General features: G+C 42.4%; 1 protein-coding gene across 9 annotated transcripts in view; it reads left to right on the top strand.

Annotated features, from left to right (window-relative positions):
* xirp2a (xin actin binding repeat containing 2a) overlaps positions 1-27,844 on the top strand; it is a 76,019-nt gene that overhangs the window by 14,182 nt on the left and 33,993 nt on the right. For 4 of the 9 annotated variants that reach the window (XM_030409578.1, XM_030409586.1, XM_030409585.1 and 1 more), the window contains 2 exons: positions 6,141-6,544; positions 27,206-27,317. In XM_030409578.1, the coding sequence (XP_030265438.1) occupies positions 6,141-6,544; positions 27,206-27,317 (516 nt within the window). Of the gene's footprint in view, positions 1-2,904; positions 2,946-4,346; positions 4,444-5,938; positions 6,025-6,140; positions 6,545-27,205; positions 27,318-27,844 lie in introns of those variants that run through there. The other 5 variants (XM_030409584.1, XM_030409582.1, XM_030409580.1 and 2 more) reach the window with 4 other exon arrangements.

The following is a 27,844-nucleotide window of genomic DNA, read 5'->3' as shown; positions in this document are numbered from 1 at the left end:
CTGCTGTGTCTACCCGTGCCTAGAAAGTGAGCAGGAAGTATCACAGTGTGTGTGTAGGGGGAAGTACACGGTGGTAAATCCTGTCTGGAGGAGAGGTCATATGTTTTGGAGTTGGTGAACTGTGATCAATCTACATACTGTGATATTTGTTGTGTAGATAAATGTTCAGCGCTGGACTAACTGATCATTTTATTAGATTATCACGCCATCATTGAAAGCAGTAAAGTTTGATTAAACTCAATCCCTGTTGCTATAAGTAGTGATCTGCCACAGGGGTCTATTCTCCGTCCATTAGTGTTTACATTAGGTTGCAACTAACATTTATTGTCCCGATTATTTTCTGGATTCACTGATAAATCAGATCTGACAAAGTGACTTTACCAAGTTAAGTCATCTATTAAATTTAAGTTGTTAGAACTTTTTAACTTGTTCAATTTAAATGTAATAGTCTACGTAACTTGGTAGTTCTGAGGTTAATAGGTTTTATGACTTTTTTAAACAAAAGTCAACTTTTAAAATGTACAGCGTGTCAACTTCAGGATATTGAAAAATGCCCATTACAATTTTCTGAAGCCTTACATAAAAACAGGTAAATATTTATGTTTAAGAAGTGAATGCAGTAAATGTTGTGTTAAATAGGACTAGAATGTCAAATACGATAAGTGAGTTAACTTTAAATCAAGGAAACAGCTTACCTCAAAATCACAAAATGAAGTAGAATAATATCTTTAAGTTGTTAAAATATTTTACCTTGTCTGCATTACATGGTACTGCTGAGGTAATTGGTTTCCTCACTTTTTCAAAGTAAATCAAACTTTTAAGACCATCTGCCAGATAGACCGTCTCTTGATATTCATCTTTTAAGCTCCAAAAGCTACATATTCAGCAATTACTCACATAATCTACCTTGCCTAACTTTAGATTTCCCATACGTACACAGCAGCAGTCTTGGGGGAGCTAGTTTCAGGTGCACCTTTTTAAATGGATAAACTGAACTGCAAACCGGCCTCAATTTAGATTTAGCTGAATGAATGAGGTCATCCATCTCTGTCCGGCCTCCAGAGCTCAAGATCCATTTCAAATGCATGTTTTGCTTTCCGTCTCAGTACACCAGAGACCCAGAGAAAATATTTCCAAAAAAGAAGGAACATTCAGAAACATTTTTGCTAAGTTTTAAAGGTTGCCTGCTCGCAGGATTATTGCTCTTTCTTTCCACACATAGGGCCTACTTTAGACTGATGTGAATTCCTACGAAACAATTGACAAAAACACTGATGAGCAGCACCCTCTGATCGTTAACATTGTATTTAAGTGTCTCATTGCTCAGTATTTTAATGGTTAATGATTTTTTGTTGGGGTTTTATATATTACTCTATTCGTCTTGTCTTTCCCTCATTAGTTTGATGCTTCAGTAACCTAATCTTTCAGGGGAGGATCAATGAAGGTTCATCTTATTATCTCATCTTAAATGAAAAATCTCCCCACAGACAATCTTCGAAAGTTTATTATGAGCAGTTGCAATTTGCCTTTCTGGCATAATCATTTATCCTCAGCCCACCTCGTCTCGTTCAATTTACGGCTCTTATTTTCTTCCATTTACATTCTGTTAAGATCTTTCGACGAGTCTCACAAGTGTGTAGCTGGTCGAGTTTGCTTCTCAAGCCTCCCTGTGTCAGTATGGCATAAGCACCCAAATCAGTGTATTCAGGGTAGACTGACAGAAAACCACAGATGAAGAAACTTTACAAAGGTGCAATACATAAGACCACCTGTTAAATTATACTCAAAACAAATAGAGGGTAGCATTACGCCAGAGCTGCCCTTAGCTAGTTAGCTCAGTAAGCCGTGCAGCTAGCAGTCTGGAGAGTGCCAGTGTTTACACCGCTAGCACAGGATCTTTGGACCAGGACAGTTTGGGGCTCGCTGGTTAGCATGCTTACTTTAGGAGATGTATCTGCAACACAATACATAGACATCATATTGCCAAAAAGTGGCATTTATTCAGATTTTGTTGTTTAACTTAGTTCATTTTTTTTATATTTTCAACTAAAATTGTTACATCCACCTGAAGTTTGCTAATGTTAGCTAAATTTAAGACACACAAGATAATGTTTCAAGTCATAAAAGAACAAGCAAGGTTGTAGAAGCAAAACGCCCAAAGTGCATAAAATAGAGAGTTGATTTGTAGTTAATACTGTAGTCTAGACTAAAGGTAATGTTTTTTGGCTGCTTTGGGATGAACTGCTACAACCACTTGCACATTTAACACCAAGGCTAACATGTTAGCAGTTGTCTATTTTCACATCCAGCAGACGAAGAGCAACAACATCATTAAGTTGGAATCCTGGTCACCTTAAAAAGTCCAATGTTCAACTTGTTTTGAAAAAGCAAAACAAACCTGGGAGAAATAAACTGGGGGTATATTTTACTAAAAGCTCCGCTATGTTCAGCAGCTAGTAGCTAACTTTGTCTGTCATTTGGTGCTGTGCAGGCAGTGTCTATCAGAGCTTGAAACAGCTGCCTGTTGCATTTGAAAATAGGTTTCATGAAGATTAGACAGAACAAAAAGTATAAAAGTGTAAAATCAAACAGTGAGCTAAAAGATGCCAAAGAGGCCTACGACATGAGTGCAGTTTCAATGGAAGTTATGGTTTATAGCTCAATATGGGCAACTTCTTATTTAGTGAGTATAAAGATCCACTAAGAAGAGCTAAACCCCCTGAAGCCTAAATGTCATCTTTGGCTGAAAGGGGGTGTTGGAATCAGATAATATCTTCTGACGTTCCCTATTATATCATTTACCCAATAGAAATGAAAAGTGTGGTGAGCTGTGACAGATTTTCCTGGCTGATGTGTTGAACAGCTTTTCTAGTCGAGAGATGTTTATGTTTTCTGCATTTCCAGACTTTGTCTTGGGAACCAAAGGGACCTTTTGGCTCTGCACTGTAAGTAGATACCATGTTAAGGGGTTTTTTTTTTCTTCCTGACAGCATCTTTTAATGGTTTATGCATACTTCTTTCAGAGACTGTAGACAAAATAAACTGTTACTTCTTCGTGTCTTATCAGAGGGATCATATTTCAGTGTGTCCTCAAAATAAAGCCGTCTCAAGCCAGTGGCCGTGAGCGCAAACACAGGACCTGCGACATATTTTATTTAATAGAAGCAGACAGTTTTTTTTTTTTACCCTGGCAAATCTTCACCAGAAAGTCTCTCTGAAGCCCCACAAGGGCTGAAATATTGTCGTGTTGTATTAAAGAAAAGCTGCTCGAGAGCCTTCTGTTTTAAGGGGGGCATTATGTTTGCTCTCACACTGAATTCCGCTCCACTTGAAACAGAACGTGTGTGTGTGTGAGTATCTGCTTTCACTATGCAACAAATCAGGATGCGTAGCATGGGAAATCATTACTGGTGGAACCCATGTCCGAAAAAACCCTGCGACGTAAAATAGATAATACATGATAAATAGCCTTCCAGGGTGCCTTTCCATTGGAGAAAACATGATTCAGTTCAATTTCGGATTCACTTCCTGTGTAGAAAACGTGATGAGCTGCTTTACGTTGCTGTTCCAGTAAAGAAAATCTGGTAACGTGCCCCCTTTTTGCTATAACTATATCATTATTTCCTGTTCTCTGGTGCCCCTTCTCATTTTTCCACCCTTGCCCCTCAAACATCCCCAATCCGCCACTGACGCCATTAGTACGGAACATATCCTTGGCGTCCTATCTTCTCTCGCCATTGACTTTTTTCCAGTGATGTGACATGAAAGCGCATTTGTATTTTTTATTCCTCCTCGTATGTGCGAGTCGGCGCTGTAAGCCGAGCGGCCTCTGCGGACACAGGATCCAGCTGAAAGTGACACACATACCTCTGGCCCTCTCTGAATAATGCATCCGCCGCTGGTATAAACGGAGTGATAGTGTGTCCTTCGAAGTACTATCAGATGCATATATCATGACCGTTCATTCATTAAGATTGGATTATCTGGATTGCCTCCCCCCCCCCGATCTGTATTAAAGCTTCTATTGTGGCTCTGACTGACCGTTTCAGGCTTGTAACTCCCCTCCTGTCTTTGTTTCTACCTGATCCTGTAACTAAGCTGTCAATCTCTCACGGCTCCCTCCGTCAGGCCCTCTTACCCTCCCATCCATCAGCTGACCTCCTCTCTGTCATCCCATGCGAGTACTACGAAGTGAAAATGTTGACTCCCTCCATGTTGAAACAATCCAATATCATGAGAGTCAAACTTTTATTTTTCACAAACACGACAGAATGAGGGGAAACGCAGCTGGAATGTGAGCCACAGAGGAAGCAGAGATAACGCGTTCATTTCCCTTGTCATGCCAGGTCGGCGTGGAGGAAAACACTCCCCAGGATGTGTTGGTGTGGCTGGTGAAAAATTAACAATACATGCAACATCATGACTGCAGGGCAGGCCAGCAGGGTTAGTTGTTATGTGCCTTCCTTGATTTGTTCAGGAATAATGAGCTCTGCTACCCGCCCCAGACCTGGTGTTAAAAGGCAGGATGGGTGAGGCAAAAAAGCTGTTAATCTGTTTCCTGAAAGCCGACAGAGGTTCCCTCATGACCGGTGGATTAAAAAGTGGAGCACATTTGATTATTGCCAGCATTACTTTGTTTTGTTTTTATGCTGGCTTTACTTCTTCAGTTTTCTCCACACTCTGTAATGCTGTATGTGTAAAACTGTTCTCTTCTCCTTATTTAAATTCAATATGTAGAAAAAACCATTGAAATGGTAATCCTATCATCCGCCACAAATTAAATTTGCCACATTAAACGAAGGTGAGAAACACATAAATTAGCATAACACACAGATATGGAATAAGAGAATATTTCATTTTTAGAAGCCTGTGCAGTGTTGACCAAGGTACTTTAAAGGGACAGTTCACCCCCCAAGTAGAGAAAACACATTTCCCCTTTTACTTGTAGGGCTTTTTATCCATATCGATTGTTTTGAACTATCAGCTGTAGGCCACCTGTCCTTGAAAATAATCAGCTTTCGATACTTAAAGCATCAGAAATCAAATTGTGTCTATTTCCTGAAATCATGATGTGAAACTTTACCTGATCCAATGGGCGTCGTCCTTGGCTGAGCTGTAACAATAGCTAGCCTTCCAACAATGTAGATGCATGCAACAATTGAGTTTGACAGCCTGCTGTTTGAAGTATTTTCACATTGTCAAGCTCAACACAGCACTTGTGAGACACACGCTGCTGCTGGTAAGCTAACGGTTAGCGAGACACACTTCTATCATCTATCTGCATAGTCTGCATTTTATTCACTATTGTGCACCATTTACTTCAGTATTAACTAATTCAAGAGTAAATAACAGGTAGTTATGACGAACAAAGCTATTCAAGCTAACCAGCTCGGTCAGTTAGCAAACTTGTTAGCTAATTTGTTTAGCTAGGTCACTAGTGGAACAGTAAGTTTACACAGTTTATACAAAAGATGTATTTTTTTATAGCCTCTTGGGCGCTTTAACCTATTCTAGTTAAGTATCTCTTCAAATTTTATGTGTGAACAAAGTTAAATCTCTAAAGCATAGCTGTCGTGCTAGTGTGGTGGAGTCAAAAGTTAAATACTTTCTTTGCGTTGTGTCGTAGCAGATGGTAGAATAGTATAAAATTGAAGAGGGCAAGTAAAGGACAGGTGAGAATAATGTAGTCTATAACTGAATTACTTCCCAACACTGGTAATCTCAGATATAATGAACATTCTCCATTGCAAATCCATTGTATATAAAGTCCTGAAACAAGAGTTCTGAAAGTTTCATCAGTTCAACCATGTGTTTAAAAAGCAGAAATCATAGAATTAGTGAAAATGATGGAGTATAAATGTGAATCAACAACAAGTATAAGCATCAGGGTTGTCCATAAAGAGACAGTAAAACTCTTTCCTCCTCTTTTCTCTGGCAGCTAATCAGACTTTCTGCTTTCCTTCGTCGTCATCCTCGGGCCTGCTCTCACAGCTCATATCTCAATTTGCCTCTCTGAGCCCACATGTGAGTTTACATAGGCTTCTGTGTATGTATGAGTAATTACAGGGCAGCGGACAGAGGGAAAATAAAAACCTTCCCCCTGTGAACTTTTCCTTTTCTCCTCCTCCTCTTTCCTCCAGCCTCTGCCTGCACAACCCAGAGAGCCTCCCAGACTGAGAGGAACCCCAACAACTCCAGCATCTCCATCTCTCCCACCGTCTCTCCCCTTGCTTCCTCACCCCATCCTGACCCACCTCGCACAATAGACTTCCCCACTCCAAGCACCAGCCTGAAGGGAAAAGACTGGGGGGGATTCAGTTTCTGTGCAACAATGGAAATTCAATCAGGAAATGGAGAGGAGGTGGCGAGCGCGGTGTCGGCGACCTCGGGCTTCGTTTCCCGCAGTCCCTCTGGGTCGCAGGTAGAGGCATCAGACGATCCGGCACGCAGAGACGACCTGCAGGCTGCTAAGAGGATTGAGAGGTTTGACATCCCACTTGATAGCCTGAAGAGGATGTTTGAGAAGCCTGCTGGGGCAAACACAGTAAGTACTACCGCTGTGGAAATGTTCAATTTCACTTTCTTTTAGTTTTTATTTTTTTATTTTTTACGCCATGAAATTCCACTTCACTTCAGGTAAATTGGGTGTTACATAACTGCCATGCCTTGCACTTTGTGCTGAATGTGCTGGATAGATGGATGGGTTTTATGCGGCCTGCATTTCAAACAAATTGAAAAAGCTTTTGCAACCTTCAAAAGAAACTTGGAAATGTAGAGTGGTGACATGAGTGTGAGGTCACGCCACAGGCAACACAGATCTGGTTTCCGAGTGGTGAAACTGTACACTTTGTAGTTTCACTGTTACAAGGCGTAGTGTTTTCTTCTTTATGTAATGACAGATGACGGTTTTGGTTGGCCCGACTGGTGGCTTATTTTTCGGGGAAAAAAAGAACGCAGACGAACCGGGATGTTGCTTATCTCTTCATCGCGATATGATTCATGCGCTGGTAACTCGGGGTTTTCCATCGTTTCGTTGATTCTGGCAGGAAAGTGTGTACTGTAAGCGTTTTTTCACCAAAAGAGGAGGGCGGCCTTCTCTCTCCCGCTTCGTTTTTCCATCTCAGCTGGCTTCTCTGAGAGGAAAATCTAACTCTGTTGGAAGTGAAGTGGGTCATTATGAGCAAACCTCCCGTTTACCAAATGTCTGATGACGAGACAAAAAAGGCCCAGATGACCTACTTTTCGCTCCTCATGTGGTTGTGACATCAAGTCTAAACCCCTTAAAAAGTTCCAAAGGCAATGAGCTCAATGCTGCATGGATCCAAACTCTTAAAAAACCGAAAGAGCAAATGTATTATGGGGAAAGTTTTCAACCAAGGTGGCTCAGGTGCTGGTTTGGAGGCAGTGCCTGCTCTGGAACCAGTTCTTTGCATCTCAACAGTCCAGAGTGGCACCAAAACTTTCCTGGTCTAAAACAAGAACCACTTACGTCAGGGGCCGAGTTATTGTGCCCAAGAACTGCTTATGACCACCATTTTTAAGACCCAAAGTCTTAGTGTGCTACATTCTGAATTACCCACGGGAGAATAAACAAAAGGAAGCCAAATCGATCAACAGCGGTCTGAGGACTAGCCTTGTTTGGAGCAGCACTTGTAAGTGTAGTCCACCATAGTTGTTCCTAGCAATGCTGGGAAATTGGAGACGTCTACATGGACTGAATGATGTGACTGTATGGTGGCTCTCATGCCTGTGGAAAAGCAAACCAGTTCCTCAAAGTTTTGCAGGTTGAAACAACTCTGAACCAGCACTATCACCAGCCCAGACTTGGTTCGTTCGGGTCAGTGCGGACTGGTGGCGCAGATACACACCAGCTGCATCTGTGCAGTGCCACTGGGTTTGCTGATATTCGACACCATGTTATTTAAGACCTATTTCGGGGAGCTTTATGGTTAAGCAAGGTTTTAAAAATAACCCTGTAATTGGCATGTCGGCTGCTGCTGGAAGCAGCGCGAAACTTCTCCATCAGGCCAGAAACAGAGCGGAGAGAGATGTTGATCTATTAGAATCAAATCACATCTGGCTCCTGAGAAAACATTTTACAGATGACTGTGGTTAATGAGCCACATCACCAAAGCCAGGAGTCAGAGTCAGCATCTTCTGAGGTTTCTTTTTTGCTTTTCAGTCCAGCTTTTGAGGCCTATGTGTCCTTATTTTTGTCATCAGACATCAGACATATGTTTGGGTTACTGTGGTATGAGCCGTAACAGTCTCAAGAGATAAGAGCTCTGCTCTGGTCTTATTATGGCTGTTTAACATTCCAGTATCTCATTGGCCATTAGTTATATGTGAAAGTCTTATCTTGGGCTTACCATTAGGAGAACTTTCTCAGCCTTTTTATAAACAAAGGCTAACTGAGCCATTTGTGTGCGTCACTGTCATTAGTCTCTCTTTGTTCAGTATTTGACTCGTTAAAGCTGCTCTAGTACATATTATTCTATTAACAATGGCTCAAATGACTGCGTGTAAGAGAAAGGAGCCACTCAAGGTGACAAAGTTACTTAATCATGCACAGGCTCAGCTCTACGGAGTGATTTAGCATCTTTAAGTTGAAAAGTGAAAGGGTCTAAAATCCCACTGTACAGCCAACAGAAACCATTAACAGTGAGCTGGTGAACACAATGGAGCGTTTGGCAGCTAAAGAGCAAGATATTCCTCTAAAGAGTTGGTGGAGACCAAAAACTGAGCTAAAAGAGTGATATGATTGGCTTATATTCATCATAGCAGGATGTTATCCTTGTCTGTACCTTCCAAAATGGTTACACTGTTGCCAAAATGCAGTTCTCTGATCTGACAGCACTGCTGGGTGTCTACAGTGTATGCGTGACTACTGCATTGAAAAGTAAGGGAACAAGCATTGACTGTTGGTAGGAAATAGAAAACTTTACCTGTGTAAGAGTCAGCCCATCGTCACCAGAAAAAAGCTGTATAGGCCTTTTGCGCAAGCATTTGATGACGATCATGTTTATGTTTATTGCTGGCCTAAACATAACCTCAGATTGTTGTGCCTAAATCTCATCAGTCTGCAACAGTTAAACCATGATGATCCAGTACGCTCTAACAGTCATATGTTGTAGCAATTTGTGTTGTTGTGGAAACAGTATATGTTGTTTTGGGAGTCAGCGGGAATCAATCTGTTAAGTCATTAAGTTATGAGGACCCATTGATAGTCCAGTGTTTCCTTGACCCGTACAAGTCCCCAGCCTTCTCCATTTCCTTCTCAAGACTACTACTTCCTTAACTTAACATAAATCATTATGAGGCATTTGTTCAACCAATTGATTTAATCTGTACTATACTGGTGTTTTTTTTTTTTTAATATTTAATCTCTTCCTTTTTGAAAACAGTCGTAGTCTTTTAACACGCCGTGGCAATGTTTTCACCCGCGTCTATTTGATAGTTAGTTTGTTGGTTTGTCAGTCAGATTACACAGAACTCCTGAATGGACTTCCACAAAACTCGGTTAGAGGAATAGACCCCAATGACCTTTGGTGCAGGGATGGATCCAGGAATTGCACGGCATATATAATATCATCCGGGAATAACGAATGGATCTTGATGAAAGAAAATCAGGTGTATTTAGTCAGCTGGTATCTATGTCTCCTTATCCCAGCATGAATTCTGCGGGAATAATACACTTAACATTTCCTGGTAGATGATAGCTATTTAACTATTTTTATCAGATTCAAGTTTTGCATTCTTTTCCAAATTGAACCCTCGCCTTCTGAGAAAAGATCATTTATTTATATCCCTTTTTTATCCAACAAGCTCTACTGCTGGTCAAAGTGTCTGTGTATCACATGCTGGCACTGCAACACATGCTGTATCTTGGCATTGTATCATGAGTGCTCAGATTCTGTTCCTGTCTTTTCTTGAAAAAAAAAAAAGAAAGCAAATAAAAAAAAAAACCCAGCCTGCAGCCGGCGTTAATGGAGCGTATGGGCAGTGTTCCCAGATTCCCAGAGAGAGGAGAGGACTAGAGCTCTGCAGCCGGACGGTTATAAAACATGACCTTGTCTCCAAACTCATCTGTAATGCTGAGCTTAATATTTGATGATGCACTGTATTTTTCTTTCTGTGCCCCATTTCATTTATTTGAAACGGTGCGGTGTCATTGGACGGAAAGGCCGTAACATTGACGGATGCATTCCCAGGTGGTCGCTCAGCTGTGGCCAAAATCCTCGGTGGGGGGAGAGGACAGTCGGCGCCTCCAACGGCCGCAGATGTGAAGTGATGCAACGGTTTATCTCGAGTGCAAAGAGCGTGTTTTTCCGCTTGTGTGGCGGGCCTGTCCTCCAGGGACTCTGGCTTGTGTTCACAGCATCCGTCTGACCTTCTGGTCATGACTGTGCACACCGAGAAAGAATACACACATACATGAGTCCGATGTGGCGAGGTGATACAATTCTCAGAAGCACAGACGCCACACACACACCTAGTCAACATAATGCATGCAAATGTGCACAGAAATAGGCCAGCCAATCACGAGTGCTGTACATTTGCACTCTTGCAAATGTACTTTGGCTTTGCATTTTTCTGTGCTGGCTCATTAAAAATGTCCAGGCATAAATTAACAGTTACATAACTTCAATGTTTCCAGTACTCAATGACCTGAGTTGGCATTCGTTCGTGTTGTAAGAGCCACTGTTGGTCAGTGGGTGGCAGTGTAGCCTCTGTGAGCCTGAGAGGCTAAAAACAGACACTGTTTAAACCAAAGTCCATGAGAAGGCGGATAAATGATACGCTCTTAATCGGGAGTTTATCTCGGCGAGACAATGGCTAATCACCTGGTGTTGATTGAGGTTAATTCTTAATGCCTGAAGGTGTCTTAAGAATGGCTTTTCTCTTGTGTCTGAGGCTGTCAGATTATCAGGATTTGCATAATTGGGGGAATATCTAAGTCAGATGTGTTGGGCAAATTTACCTCAACATAAAGGACTGTAAAAGGATTTCATAGCACGGGATAAAGCGAGTCACACCTGGCTAACAGGATAACATGGCTAAGCAGGTAGAGGGGGACTTTTTTTTAGGTGTAGGACTCATGTGCTCTCTGGCCTGTGAATGAGCTGTCTACATAAATTCAGACAGTGGCACTAGAGGTCTGGAATGTAGCCTCGGTTTATTTTCATAACTTGTATCGTCACTGTCACTAACTCACTCTCATGTTTTTTCATGAGACCGGCTGAGCAGGCTCCAGTATTTGTCAGCCATACTCTCTCTATTAAAGGGGCACAATGTAGTTTGGTGAAGAAATTCAAACTCAAAATATAGCTTTAGAATATTAATAAGGTAAAAATACAATGCCAAATTATAATTTTTGTTTTCCATGACTGAATAAACAAGCAGTTCTCAGAGGAAAATTTGTTTCCTAGAACACTGTTTGGAGATAGAAAGGTGGCAGAGTCCGCCACATATAGACTAAATCTTTGTTTATTTAGTGTGTTAGTGCACCTATAAGCTGTCGTATGTCCTCCCAACAAGTGGCCTGTGGAGCAGCGCATTTTGCTTTTTGTATCATAGTTTGTTTCTTAATTCACCTCTCCCCAGATTTTAAGCAAAGACTGAATTTTTGTCACTCTGTAACATTGTAATATCGCACTTTAGGTGTCAAACGACACGCTGAAAGATGAGACCGAGGCTGTCTTTTTGGCTAATGGCGGACCATTTACTCCAAATAAAAAAAAAAAAAAAAAGAAAGAAAAATCAATCAATATGCACCGGCGTTCCTAAACGCACTTAATTAAACGTTAAATAAACTAAAAGCCACAATGTGTCTGCAAGAAATTGATCCAGACTTGATGAGTCTTATCGAGTCCATTGAGCTCGTAAAAATTCCATTAACTTTTACCAGGCATCTCTTTCGTCTCAGTTTCACAGATTCAAATCTTTTAATGGAGCTGGCAGCGGGGCCCGCGTGTGACGCATTGCTAGTCTGTTGTGAGATGATGACTTGTTGCTCGCCGCCTCAGCGCTGAGAATAGTTGCACTGTTACGCGACGTGCCAAACGCGGCTTTGAAAACTCCCCTACTCCATCACACGGATGGCTCAGACTCATTTGCCTACCTGGCATTGGTTGTTGGCAAATTTAAAGATGCACAAAAGTCTGCTTTGTACTGATGTCAAATCTTGTTAAGACGGCATGTTTTTCCCCTTGAGGTATTGTGGCGCCATGTGCATACAGTATTTACTCCAACGTATGATAATCCATTCCTTTAGCTGGGTAATGAATGCTTGTCTCCGGGCCTTTTTCCATACAGATTGTTGTGTGACTCCGATTGTCTTTCCCGCTAACACTGTTTGACACCCACAGCACCCACAAGAGCATATGTGTGCAACAATTAGCCAAAGACCTCAAGGCTCTCTTTTTCAATCATTCATTACGGTGCCATGTCACCGCGAGGGCAGCACCACGCCATCACTCATCGCTGCTATTCATCCTCGAAAACAGCGCGAAAGAGGAAGCGCTCCTCAGACAAAGGCTTCCTATGCAAATCCTTTTGGCCGCACATCATAAACAGAGCTCAATCATTAAACCTTTACAGTTACAGTTTAACAGCTAGTCTGCAGGCATGCTCACAGCTCCGCAAGGCTGCCAACATGCTCACAACAACATGGCCGAGCGCGCCTCGTAACTCGCTCTTACCCCAAATTGGCATAAAGGCTCTATCTAAATGACTTTTTGTAGAATACTTGCCATGAAGCGTTCTCTCCCCAGCCCTTATCTCTTTGCAGATATTTTAGAAAGTGGCTCACTGAGGGGCTGTGTTCCTGTGTTGACCTTCATCTAATTATTCAGCGCATTAAATAGTAACAATTTGGCAGTCAGCACTCATTAGCTCAGCATTATTGGGAGGAAATTGGTCCCAGTTGTTTCATTAAGGCTACCTGTTACAGGTGCTGGAATGACTGGGGGGAGAAAAAAAAGTGAGGGTGTCATGCTGTGGCGCCTTGTTAGCTTTAATAAATTGAAGGAGCAAACAGAAGCTTCTGAAGGAGGAAGGATCTTAAAGCCTGATGGGGCCTTAATACATCAAACAGGACGACAGTCCTCGCTGTTTCTCACAGCAGGTTTGGTCACTCATTGCACTTGGAGTCCAACTTTTATGCAGTAAAGTGAACAGTTTTAAAAGGAGACATTTTATGATGTTTTTAGGAATTCCCAGTCTCCTCTGATTAGTCAGCACACACATGCCTGAGCCAGCACCACTAACAACAGCAGTTTTGCAAATGTATGACATGGTGACATGGTGTGATGTCACAAAGTCACCAAATTAAAGAGGGGACTACTGACAAGGCGTTTCAGAGCAGGGTTTTCTGTGGGAGGGAGGCGCTTCTGTCGACCTTCTTTTTTAAAAATTTCAAGATCTTTCTTTCTCCTTTAATGAATAAAAGGCCATGCTAATTTAGCCGTGCTAGCTACTTTTCAAGGTTGAGCTCATCACAGTGATGCCTTGAGCTAAATACTAAAGCTGAAAGCTAAAGTTTTCATGCCAACATGCTCTCAATGACAATGCTATCATGCTAATGTTAGGCAGGTGTAATGTTAATCTTAATTTAGTGTTAGGATGCTAACATTTTGCTAATTGGCACAAACACAAAGCACAACTGAGGCTGCTGGGAATTTACATATTTCAATATGCTGGTACTACATTTGGTAGCACTTGTGGAGCATTTAGGGTAATCTGTGAAATGTTCTTATAGTTTTCTTGGAAGTTTCCTGTATTTTTTAGACAGTGATGCGATTGTACTTCACCCAAGAAAAGGAGTCATTTTTATAATTGTTTTATTAACATACATTGTGTATGTTTGCCTGTGTTTTCTCCAAAATGACATCGTTCTTTTGAGGAAATGAGGAAATTACAGACCTGTACAATAGCGCGTAACTCAGATTTAATGAAAATCCATCCTTCAGCTCAACCTCAACCGTATGGTGGTGGTAGAAGAAACATCAGTGGATTTTCAAAGTCAGTGGGATTCAGAGTTTTACAGCCGTCCGTTCAGTGGTTTCTGAGACATTTCCATGGTTCAAAGCGATCGACTTTCCAGGTCACATTTGACTTAATATGTATGCTAAGGTGATGCGAAGTTCATCCCCATGCATGAGCTCGTATTACACATTTGCACAATTATAGATTTAAATCCCCAGAATATCAACCAGGCATGCAGTGTGTCAGCCGATGTCAGTTCCACGGTTCGGTGTATATTTGGAGTGGCTGAAAACAGAGCCGCATCCCGAGCCACTTCGGAGTCGCCGTGTAAAAATAGTTGTGCCTGGTGATGTTGGCAATGCTCACTTAACATTAAGGGAGCACAGGGCCTGATGAAAGAGACTGAAATATGATTTACATTCAGGGAGCATGGGGCCACATTGTGAAAGATCGGGCAGGGAGAGTGGACAGGAGAGGAGGTTGGACTGTGAGGAAGATGGAGATTGATGGGGGGTGATAAGAGATTCAGAGTGGATCAGCAGGGGTGTTAAGAGGGAGGGCGAGTTCATATTTTAGCAGGTAAAGCAGGTCTGACGCTGATTAACAAATTATGGTCATGTTTCAATAATGATAAGCTTCATCACGCCCCGCTCCAGGGCTGCACCATCGCTGACACTGACCGCCTTTTTATTCCTCTTTTCCCCAAACTTTCCTTCCCCTGGAGACAAGTGCATGTCTGTCAAATCTCATGCCTGGTTAAGAGCACTGATAATCAGAGGAGAGACGCCCTGAATACAGAATGAGGTGTCTGCCACGGGCCATAGAAGCTAAATTTATAAGCACATTTGAAGCTATATATGCACACCAAAAATTGGATTACGTGTCAGCAGGTTCATATATTCAGTAACCGTGTAGTTTTTGTTTCTTTTGTAATACATTTGTGACTTAAATGTGCACATATTTCTATTTTATTTAAAGGCCAAGCACACCTGAAATCTGCATTAATGGCCTGCTAATGTCCCCGTTTGTTCTCAGCAGTCAATACACACAGGGAGTTTCTGCGGCCAAGCTTTGAAACTCAAAAATCATTGGACGTCTGTCAAGCTTTAATTTATCTGCCGCTCCCTAGATCTGGGTCAAATTTGTCATTTGCAAATGGACCCATTTGGGCGGACTAAATTACTCTCCTTTCCGTTAACAGCTTCCACCCCGGAGCGTCCCTGAGCAAGGCACTTAACCCTGTCAGAAGGAAGGCAGTGTCAAGCGCACAAACCCAGGCCAGAAATCTGGTGGGAGTTAAGCACCAAATTAATATTGCAGAGAATGTTTTGTCTTGTGTGGCAGGTGAGGAAGTAGGACAGATCTTATCTTTTTACTGTCAGAGTCGCACTGCAAAATTAAAATGCACATTTTTTCACAACATATTTTTGGTTCAGGAGGTTTGTTGATACATTGGCTACTTCCAGGAATAGCCGCTGAGCTACTGTAGCTAGCTTAGCTTACAATAGATCTAGATGAACGTCGACCTTGGTGAACTTGTAGGTAGCATCATTGTATTTTAGCTGTGTTGTGCCATCCACTTTGATTTTTTCTCTTCAAGATAAATGGTTTGTAGACAGTTATGAGGCAGGAGTCTGGATACTAGAAATACATCATCAATGGCTGTTAGCACCTGTGCTAAAGTTCCGAGCTAACAAATTTGCTCATTAGCCTCGGGAGTGAACTGAACAGCGGAGTGAGAACAGAGAGAATCTATTGTGACTGACCAGAAATAGCCTAACAAGCTAGTGAGTTAGCAGTTAGCATGTTAGCTTATCATTTCACCAGGCCGCTAGGATCAATTTCGCTCTACCACTTTTAGAACTGAACAGTAGAGTGAGAAGAGAGAGGATCTTTTGCAAGTGACTAGAAATAGCCCAACTAGCTAGTGAGTTAGCAGTTAGCATGTTAGCATGTCATCTCACCGGGCTGCTAGGATTAATTTTGACGTGCCACTTTCTGCTGTGACCGGGCCTCCATACAACACTCGTCACAATCTAAATAGTCTTGAGTCAAAATATTCGTTAAAGAAATATTTGCCCGGTGTTTTACCCTCGCTCCATGATTGAAAGGTTTAAATGAGTGAAAAATAGCAGAAACCACTGCACTGTTCATCAAGCACACACGACAGGAGGGTTTTGACAGGACAGAACCACAAAAAACAGCTGAGGGAAAACTCTGACTAAATGTTGCATCATGTGCTCCCTCCCGCCCCCCCTACCAAAAAAAACGCTTCTTTCAGACACGGCATGGGATAAAAACACATCACCCAAGTTTTTTAAGACTGAAAAACTGCCATAGTCAAAAATAAAGCGAAAGCTTCGACCAGAGCAGCGATATATGTGGCCTTTGCTCAAATATCACGACAGGTTTTTGCACTGGAAAGCTTGAGTATGAACATACCCCATCCGCTGCTGCTTTGTTCGCCATAAATGTCAATCATATGTCCCTGTGGGGTTTATTCCGGCCTGCAATACAGTATATCTGTGTGTCCCTGCTTTTTTTTTTTTTATTGTTTGTTCATTTTCTCTGCCTGTCTGTCAAGCTCCCTATTTTGTTGTTTCTCTGTGACTCTGTTTGGGTTGTTTGGCCTTAAGTTAATCCTCTCTGTCCCAGCTGGCCTCGGTAGAAAAACTCAAATCACTATTACAAATCAGACTGCAACTCCCACAGCTGCCCTCACTACCCCTATATCACAGACTTTCTGTATTTATCAAGTTTGTTTTTCCCGTCTGACTTCTTCATGCCCTGTACAAAGCCATTCTCTGTCTGTCCCTGCACTTTTTACTCAGACTAATTTACTTTCTCACTTCTCTCTTGGCCCGTGGCTCATCTCTCTCCTCTCCCTCTCCGTTTCTGGACTGTGTCTCTTTTGTGCCCATGTTTGCCCATGAGTGCCTGAAATATTGATGTGCCTCTGTTTAGTCATAATGAGGACAGTCGATGGAGGATTGAAAATTTGTTTTTCATACTCCGACTGGATTGCAAAATAAAAAAAGAACGCTTATGGCACCCGGCGCAAACAAAAACACTGGCAAAAAAGAAAGCGACTGCCGAAGACAAACGGAGACAGACGGGAGGGAGGGAAGGAGTGGAAGGGAGGATGGCGTGAAAGCTGTGATGACCTTCAAAATGAACAATGCGCTCCGTTGCATAACACAAACAAGGAGGAGTGATTGAAGAAGGCAACCAATTAGCCTTGAGATCCAAATTCAGGCATTATAAGGCTTGATTCCAATGGTTTAATAGTGTTTTTACTTTCTGTGTGGGTCTGAGCTTAAAAATTATACGATATCTCCAAGCGCTCCACATAGTCGATAAGATCTTGCTGGACCCCTTTGGTCTGCAAATGTAAATACGTTGGCTTTTAACTGTTTCAGTTGTTCGGGCTGTCATGTTCACATTACTTACTGATAAAAAGGATTTTTCTTTACGCATCTTCCAACAATATGCATTTGATTAAAGTGCCTCACAAATCAAGGATGGTAATCTTTAAAGGAAAGCTGGAGCACCCAACAAAAATTTACATTTAGACCCAATCCCATTACACCTCTGGCCCCCACCACTTAGACCGGAGATATACTTGCTGTTGGCGCAAACGACTGGCTGTGTGGTGATCGAGCTGGTCACATGCTTGCCTATACACTACACAAGTTAGCTTGTTGTCCCATTGCTTCCTGACCCCTAACCCTAACCCTGTCCTACCATTCAAATGCGTATTGCATCACGCATAAGCTCCAAACAGACGCAGGAGACGCGAGCCAGGCCTCGGGAGTCTGAGGGTCTTGAAGCATTGTTCCATCGAATGGGGGGAGATTTCAGCCACTGCTCTGAGGGGCACTTGAAAATGAGAGGCATGGGTGAAGATGGGAGATGGGATTAAGTGTTTGCATAGAATTGCAAGAGAAAATGCTCTAGTTACTGTAACCACACAGAATGAAGAGGACGCACATGTAGCGTAAAGTAACATTCCTCAGAAAATACCTCAGAGAATGAGAGGCTTCAACTTTGTATGTAGCGTGAGTGAGATTTTTGAAGTCTGTGCATAATGGAATGCAAAACAGTAATTGCAGCATTGTGTTTAGATATGAATTTTTAAAAAAGGCATTTTTGTTCAAACCACACCACAAGGATGTTTTGAAAATATGTACATGTGTGCCGCTGCAGATTGTACGCTTTATTTTTAGTCATGCTGGCAGCGTTGCTCAGGGGTTAGTGGTCACGGTCTGTTGGTTCGCCAGGCGACCTCCTCTGATCCAGACAGAAATACCTATAAATGCGATGCGATTTTTTAAAACCGACATTCATGGTTTCTAGAAGAGGAATCCTACCTACTTTGGGGATCGGACTTTTTCCCTTGTAGTGCAACCAGCAGATCAATGTTTCCACAAATCCAGTGGAATATATCACCATCCACTTGATGCAAGTAATCAACCATTACTTGTTCCCAGAGGGTGAATGCTTACTTTTCTGTTCTCCTTACCACAGCCATCAGTAGATTGAGATGGAGCAGGGAAGAGTGTTTTTGATTGGACCTGACTGAAAACCCAACAACAGTCCTTGGTAATGACTTGTCAGTCCTTGCCCCTCCTTAATAACCTGCTTTATCATCTATTTGAATCTAAATGTGACCTTAATTTACATACTGAGCATCATGTTCTGTTGAAGTGGACTTGAAACTAGCAACTGAGACCAAAGACCGATGAGGAAACTGCTTAGTGAGGTAATAAATCAACTGAGAATTAGGGTCATTCTCTCATAAGCTTCCATACAATCTGTCTTTTCGAAGTGGAGTCGTTCCCTGCATGCCATTAGAAAGAATGCAAAACCAGAGACGTTTCTGTCGGCCTCAGCTTTGTGTTTAGTGCTAATTAGCAAATGTCAGCAAGTTAATATGCTAAATGCTAAAGGTAGATAGTGGACATGATAAACATGCCAAAACATTAGTCTGTTGGCACCCAGGTAAACTCTGGGAAAGTTTTGGTTTCTTTTACTCCTGCAAAGCACATCATTTCCACAATGATCCATCATAAAATACAGATCTTAAAAGATAAACTTTATGATTAAAATTGTCTTTTCATTATGCCGACTATCAATCACCAATCAGAGGAAATTAAGTCACTGGAGATTGAGATGCTGCCTAAAATAATTTATTTTCATATCCGTCTTTTGGTCACACCGCCGCAGATGATTTAAAGCCTCACAGTGCAACATGTAGATTAAAACATCAATATGACAGGGATCAGTTAATGGTTTGAAAAATTAATTAACACTGGCAAACATGTCAAAAAGATTCAGGTTAACGTGAACTTCATTAAGATGGAAGTAAATGGGCTGTATTCTGTAAATGGAAGCCATTACATCTCTGTGCAAATCAATCTCTTCTCCCACAATGGCCGCCTCTTTCAAGACGACAGTTACCTCACATAATTAACAAATGCCTTTCAACTAGGGCACTCATGCATTCCCTCACCCATCCATTTATTCACACAGCCTGGATGATTCTGCCCCAGAGGTTGAGGCGTTGCAGGGTCTGAAGCCAGCTGCAACCTCCACAGCTGAACGCTGAAGCCAAAGCAGAAGTGCCCGAGGATGCAGTTTCTCTAAAAAAGCTAAGAAAATCGCAAGCTGAATTACAGATATCTTGACTTTTAGACCCTCGTTTGGCTCCATTTTCCCTGCTATATTTCCCAAATTGCAACCAATGGCATGAGCATGACAGTTAAGTCTTGGAATACTGGTCTTAAATTATTTTGCTTGTACAATTTTAATATATAAAAACGTATTGTTTGGCACAGGTAAAGCCCGGAAAAATGTGGCTTCCTGCCTCGAAATATTAATTAACGATTGTGAAAATGAATGTATAACATTAATTAAGGAGGCTTAACACTTATTATTCCTGCCACATTCAGTGGTGCAGTTACACATTTATAGTCTCCAAGCCAACCTAACCCTAATGACATCACCAGGGATCAAAATCCACCCAAATCAGTGATTCAGTTCTTTCCTTCAGGCCTTTTTTCGCTCAGGCTTGTTTTCCTTCCTGCTTTGGCAGCAGAAACAGCTCGACTCCTCTTTGAACCATCTTTAAGGCCTTTTTCCCCACTACAGGATCTTAAAGACTCCTAACATAAAGCTGGAGATAATCAAGGGTGGGATTTTTGATGGTACGGAGCAGAGAGGGAGTTGGACAAGGCAGAACCTGGACCTCATGTGTTCAGGTTATGGGACGCTCCGGGTTAGGGGGTTGTTAGTTCTCAAACTTTTCCTGTCTTGCCCCTCTACAAGGTCCAAAGAAGCTATTTGTCCTCTACTAAGTGGTTATACTCTTTTACCTCAATGAATATAATTTGTTTCCCCAGAAAACAGAACCTGAAGGACAGGGGTCGCAGGTAATGTTAAAATATTCAATTTTCACATGCTTCTTTCATAACCGCATGTTAAAACGCTTCACTCGCGGTCCTGCTGATTTTGTTTGAGTTACATAGCTTCACTTACTCTAAGAAAGTCCAATTAAATGGCAGTTCTTTTGCGGTGGGGATCAGTCGCTGGGGAACAAACTGAAGGGGATAATTCTGGGATGCTCCTCCTGGCGCAGTATCAGTTCAGTGACTGCTAGGACCTTTTGGCTCACTGCTCCGAATTGTTGGAGAAGGTCAGACATGTTCGGTGAGACGAGTCCAAGGCAACTGGTTGCCTCTGTCAGCCCAGTGATTTGTTTACTGTTGTACAGTCTCATGAGTCATTATTTGAGAGCAGCCACTTGTACGTTATGCCAGAAAACCCATAAGGCAGTGCTCACAGCCAGAAGCACTCAGTCCAAGAGCTGTCGGAGGGAGTGTGTGCATGTGGCTGAACTGGATGTGTAAAAAAAGTGTGAGTGTGTGTCCACATGCACGGATCCACTCATGTATGCACCATTTGCCAACAAAGGAATACTGTAATTTTAAATGAAGTACCCAAACAGTGAGTCATGTGTGAGTGACTTCTCTTCTTGGCAGGCCCCTGCAGTCGTGCACCAGCCAGAGCCACAGTGTTACTCGAAAGACGCCGTCATAGGCGTTAGTTGAACTGTTTGCAAAAACGCCAGGAGGACATGTGGCGTGCTAATCACTAAAGCCTCTGAGTGGATCTGTGAGGAGGTTTCAAACACAGAAAAGAAGCAAAGCAAGCAAAAGGAACATACAGGGAAAAAAACAAACGGAGGGATTCTGGTCGGATTGGAAGCATTTAAAGATTCTGGGAGCGTTTGGTCCCAGGTGCTTGCTGTTTCACTGACAGTACCAGCATTCACCTGCAGACATCACAAGAACACCGCAAGAACAGAGCGACTGATGGATGGAGAAGGATTGGGAGAAACAGGTTAGAAAAAGAGAGAGGAAAAACATACGGACAGGAAAGGAAAAAGAAAGAAGTGGTCCAAAAATAAGATTGTAGAAGTGTTTAAGAAGTAGATCCTGTGGAGGTGGGTGCCCTCTCTCCTCCAAAATGTCACATCTGATATCGAACCAGCAGACCTTATTGATTCGAAATGCTCCGCCAGCCTCACCATCTCCTTCCAAACAGCACTCGGAGCAATTTTCCAAGCTATTTGAGTCCAAAGTAGTCAGGTGTGGGAGAGATGGATGGAAACTCGAAGTTTTGGCGATATGGTAGCTCATATCATCATAACTATATATGTTTGCCCACATTGTATCGATTATTATCCATGTGATGTAGTTCATTCATACATTATAAGCTGCTCCGCACCTGGTTTTAAAATTCTCATGTAAATCAGCGTTGTATAAGCTCGCAAATGCGATGAATAGACCTGTTCCTCTCAACCGCCATCAATCAATTAAAAACACATTAAAGGAGACCTATTATTTTTGTTTGTGTGTTTTTCCTTTATGTTGGTTCTTGTGCACATAAAAGGTCAAAGTCAGCACCAACAGAAGCTTCTCTCTCCCACAGAAAGCCCTGCCCCTTGAACGCCTCTTCTTGTTCTCGCTTTTAATTTCATTACTTTGTAACATCACACTATGCCACCATGTCACACATTTGCACAATTTATGCCCGGTTGTTAGTTTGGCACGTAAGAACTGATTTAACACAGCTGCTCTATTGTTATTATCGCTGCTGGCTCAGGCTTGTGTTAGGTGACCAATCAGAGCAGAGGTTATTCAGGGCGAGGGGCCTTAAAGAGACAGGAGCTCTGAGTGTATCAGACAGAAGGGGAATAAAGTGCTGCAGAACTGGACAGTATGAGAAAACTGGTGTGCTTTTTGTGCTTTTTGTAGGCTAAACCTTCAAAATCCGACAAATTAAATCTAAATCCCTCTAATTTAATGAAAAAAAATAACAAAAAGTTTGTAGGTGCAAGATCAGACAAACAGCAAGTTTTTCCTGTCCCATGAAGAGCAACTGCAGCCGCCTCGATCTTGTGAGATTACTGTTGCCAATGAGAGCGTGACATCAGAGCAAGTCTGGACACAAGTCAAATAGGCGTGCATTGTCTGGGATTAATTCTGTGCAGGCATCGCTCAAGCCTCATATTTCATTTGGTTAATCTGTCTGCCCGGTGACAACAAGACTTTTTTTGTAAAGGTCTTGGGAGGGTGGACAGGTGGGGGGGTGGGGGGGTGGTGGGGTGGATGCTGCTTGATGATTCAACGAGCACTTTGTTTTGAGCGTCGAAGGCCTTTTGTTCAATCCCCGGTTCACTGAGCACTAAATGCTCCCCTGTCAATCCGTAGTTGAAATGAAAAAGGTGATTCAGGGAGAGAAAAACTGCAGGACTGACTTCTATTTCTTCCCCCTTGTGAAAAAATTCTATAGTGGATGGAGGTAAACCCACTTGATTCAGGTTAAGACTGTATATCACACCGTGTGAGAGGCTGTTACATCCTTAAAGCTGACATTATCTCAGCCGGCTGGCACATTCCAGCACTCGAGTGCAGAAAACATGAAACATTTAGTTCCAATTCCTGGCTAATTGACTTATTAAGAGTGACATTATTTTAAACGGAGGGTGACAGGGGAGGGGAGAGGGGGAGGACAGTTTGCGGAGAGAGGGGCAGACAGCTCTTCTCAGAGACCCTCCATGGACCACGGCATGCCATTAAAGGGCTACCAGAAGGAGCGTCGCTTGTTAGAGGATGGAAATGTCAACAGCTGACATGAGACAATCAGCGCCAAAATGGCAAAGTCCCAGCCAAGTGTGACAACGAGAACTCAGTTTCCTGGATCGGTCTATGCTCTGCTGATGTCTCCCTCTAATAGGCACCAGTGCGAAGGTGGAGGGTGTCAGAGTGTCACCTCCCCGAGCTAGCGACGCATGTGCTGCTATTTCCTGTAACCATGGTTTCACCATCGCGGGTCCGACTGGCCTCTTTGTAGGCGTCTGTCACACATGAAAAGTTCCCAGATGGCCAGCATTGATTTCATTAGCTGAGGATCTAGTGATTTTTTTCTTTTTTTTTTTTACACAGGGATTATCTCTCTCGCGACAGGCCAGCAACGTTTAGACAGATTTTCACCGAGCACTGTCCCTTATTAACTCTGTCAGTCTGTTGGAGATGTGCACAGACATCCCTCAACACCGCCACCACCACCACCACCACCCTACCCCCTTCCTTTTCCTCTTCCTCCTTCCTCTTTGGCAGCCTGCTCCAAAGAGAACATATGGCAGGGACTCAAAGCTAGATAGCACTCGGTGACGGCTGAGCTGTGACACTGCCGCTGTTCATCCGGTTATTGTATTTCATAAAATGGATAAATGTGGTCGTCACATCTAATTGGTAGAATCGCAGCACAAAATACATGCAGGGCTTTTTTCTTTTCAGAGGCAGCTTTAATCACCATTGTTATGTATTTAGAGCTGACTGATGTGATATTGATCATGAAATAACTGTATTTCTCTATAATACTCATTAGAGACTGGGCTGTTTTAATGAACTGCGGCTGAGGTTGTTTTCCCGAACTAAGCGTTGTGTTCTCTGAAGCTCTCTCCGTGCCCTTGACCAACTTTGTAAAGAGGTTCATTGGGTTTTGTCAGCAGAATGGCTGCACATTATCAAGCTCTCCTTCCAGGCTGGCTGTTTTTATTGGGCTTTTGAAAATTGCTTTTGTGTGGCCTCTCCTAAAAACACACACACACACATACACACACACATTCGTTATGCCAATAACATGAATAATTTTTGAAAGCCCAAATTTTACTGGCTTCCAATCTGATTTCACTGCCAATGAAGCGCTGAGACGCCTCTGCTTAAAGATGTAGATGATAGTCAACTTAGATGCCAGAAAATATCTATAATGGAATGTTTTAAACTCAATAATGCATTTTATATGGTCAATTACAATCTCCCTGTTGTGAGGGGATAATTGCAGGTTGGGTAAAATACAGAAAAGGTCAAGACTGCGTGGGGAGTTCTGTTCATTAGGACTAAAGATTTTTGTGGTGAGCCACAGGGGACCGTCCTGGGTCCTCTCTTGTTTATTGTTTATGCTGCTTTTAAGGCTAACGAATGTAAGAAACTAGTTTATAGAACTGTAGAAAACTTTGATCTCAAAACGTCCTCCATTAGTTTTTAGCGTGATGTCTCATAATGTGGTTAAAAACAAAAACACATGATTTCTGAATCAATGAGAACTCATGAGTAAGTGGAAATAAACTATAATGACATTCAGTTAAAGGTGCAATTTGTGAGAATTTGCCACCTGTCGATTCATACTCAAAACAAAAAGGGGCAGCATATCACCGGACTAACTGCTGCTAACTGTAGTTGTCGTTAGCTAGTTAGCACGGTTAGCTGTACAGCTTGTAGTCCAGACAGTGAGCTTGAAGCACTCAAGGAGTAGTGTGTTGGCACTCACGCCACTAGCACAGGAGCTTTGGACTGGGACAACACTCTTCAACACTGTACATACTCGTCAAAACACCAACACTGCTATTTTTTCCATCTAATTTTTGAATGTCTCCAACTGAAATTCTTACATACTGCATCTTTAAGTAATTTCTAGGCAAAATGCCAATTAAATGTCTTCTCAGATGTGCAAATTAACTGGTTTTATCTGTTTTTAACTTAACAACTTTGGATACTGGACTGTTGGTTAGACAAAACAAAACAAAACAAAACGAACATTTTCCTGGTGCTCCAAGCTCCCAGTCAAAACTGTTTGAGGCTAACTGAGCTAACTAGGTAACAGCAGCCATAGCTGGCAGCAGTTAGCTGTTGCTCTGGTGCTATGCTGCCCCTTATTTGATATTCGTTTTAAATTCATCTGGTGGCCAATTCTCATATGCTGCACCTGTAATACAAATTTTTAGACTCTGATTTTCTAAACTAATTTTGTAAAAAGTCCAGAGGCTCCAGTGTTGGAAAGACTTCGAGAAGTTGGCTCAGCTTGGTTAAGATATGCAGAACTTACTATAATGTATGCACGCACCGCCAATCCTTCAATGAGAGTCAGCGTCGCCCCATCTGCTGTGATGAAACCGAAAAGCACATATTAATGTACAGAGAATAACCTTTTTCCTACGTGTTTTTGTCCACACCCACACACCACATGTACTGGATGCATAATTCACTGCAGACGCGGGCTTTAATCGAAGTGTAAACAGCCCACCAAAGAGAGATAAATGTTTGAATCCCCTTAATGGCTCCCGTTCAGAGACTCACTTCTGCACAAGCTCAGGAACACGCAAATGTCCTTACCGCTCGTGCACTTAATCATCCCTTGAGCGAAAGTGGACAAAATACTCGGTTTAATAACAGCAGTCAGACACAGCACTGGGGAGCTGTGGTTAGCAGCCTGTTTGGACCGCGTGCTTAAGCTCCTCGCAGCTCGCCGATTTGAGCTTCATTCGTTGTGAGTGCTGCTCCGGCAAGAGAGCGAATGACAGTGACAGAAAGGGAGAGATTATGTTTACAACGCTGTGTTGCTACTGTGTGTGCGTGTGTGTGTGTGTGTGTGTGTGTGTGTGTGTGTGTGTGTAATACTGTAGGAAAGTATGCAAATCACCATAGATGTCTACCGGAGCTTTGCTAAATGGGAATTTTTGGAGACAATGTTTTCTCCTGTGGTGCGTTTCTCAAATCACGGTCGACACCTTCAGCAGAGACCAAACCAAACAGATGCAGGTTTCTGTGTGTGTGTGTGTGTGTTTGTGTGTTCCACGTGTGCAGAGCATGTTTGTTGTCACTCTCCGTTGATGCCCGGCAAGACGCTGTCAAAAACCCGCTATTGGGAATACATTTGATTTGCAAATGAAAAAAAACACACCCGCACATTTGCAAAGATAGACACACCTATAGTACACACAGACACAGGTGTGTGCGTGTCCCGTGGGGATGATTTGCAACTGAATAGACGTGTTGTCGGCCGACTTCTACGTTTTTTACAAAATACTTCAAGGGGGAATACAAGCGTGTATTCACCAAGGACACGCCATTTACCGCTGTTGTTCCTTGTTATCAATAGACGCCAATGAAAACACCTTCAGTTACAGCGAGAGCGGCTCTATTAAAATTCAACCAAGTGCTGTTTGCATTTACTTTCCAGTCATTGCTTACTGTTCACATTGTGTTCAAGGTCGTCTCTCTTTACACTCACAGTGTGTGTGAGTGTGTGTTACGTGTGTGCCGATTACACGACAGCAACAGAGTTTCACTGGAAACCAGAGGACACTTGTCATTTCTCACACTTAAAGGAGCAGCCCTTAGTTTTGGGGAAGAAATTGTGATTAATTTTAAGAGATATATCTTCACTGACCAAGCAAACTGAGAAATACAAACTCTTTATTTTATGACTGAATAAACTAAAACAAAACAACCTGACCTTAAAGGACAACACAGTTCATTTACTTTGTTTATATATGGCGGACCCTGCCACCTCTCCAAAGTTTTGGGACCTTATTTTCTTCTGACAGCAGTTTTTTTATTTTTTTATTTTTTATTTATTTTTTTGACTTTATATTATGACCTTTTTAACCCTATTGTAAATGTTAAAATGACTACATGGTGCCCGTTTAACGTATGTGCGGTAGACTTTTCTGTGTTTCTGCGTGTGTACATGTGGATTTTGCCACAGCCAGCTGGTTCTGATGACCCGTAGCGTCACATCTCCATCTCGCCGTTGAAAAAAGCCCAGGTGTTTTTCTCTGATAGCTCTCTCTCTCTCTCTTTCTCTCAACCAGGAAGTGACAACCGTGCGCAGCTCCCCGTCCAAAAGAGTGACGTCCAGTAGTCTCACACAGGCTGACCCATCAACACACCAGACTATGGCCTCGCCTACGGACACCGCTCTTTGTGAGTCTTGTTATTGCTGAGTTTTAAAATGTGACTTTTCAGATGCAACATCCGATGGGTTGTATGACATTTCATTTTGGGTGCACTAGTCTGGCAATGGTTAATGCAGTGTTGTGTTCCATTTGTTCTAGAAGATAAACATTTGGCAGAGAGCAGGTTCTGAAAACTAGATTGTTCACGGCCAGATAAGGCTGCCTCCCTGGCAGCTTTTTTAATGGGAAGCTGGAGGCTCACTAGATACTGTGCTTCCATTACTGTGATAGCAACGCTATAGTGGCTACCTCCAGTTTGTTTTCCACTGATGCCGATAGAGGTGTACACACAGATGGGGCTTACAGTGCGAGGTACAGTCGTTTTTCTTTTTCTTTTTCTTTTTTTTTGAACTCTGCAGATCAGAAATAAACAACAGGGAGAACTTTCTAACACAATAACGCCCCCCACTGTTGGAAAGTAGAGAACTACATTTAAAGCAGCATTATGAACTTTTTAACCTTAAAACAACAGCTTCAAAATCATGTTGATGGTAC

Source organism: Sparus aurata, chromosome 24 (genome assembly GCF_900880675.1).
Source record: "Sparus aurata chromosome 24, fSpaAur1.1, whole genome shotgun sequence".
Lineage (NCBI taxonomy): Eukaryota > Metazoa > Chordata > Actinopteri > Spariformes > Sparidae > Sparus > Sparus aurata.
This window is presented reverse-complemented; position numbering and strand designations above follow the sequence as displayed.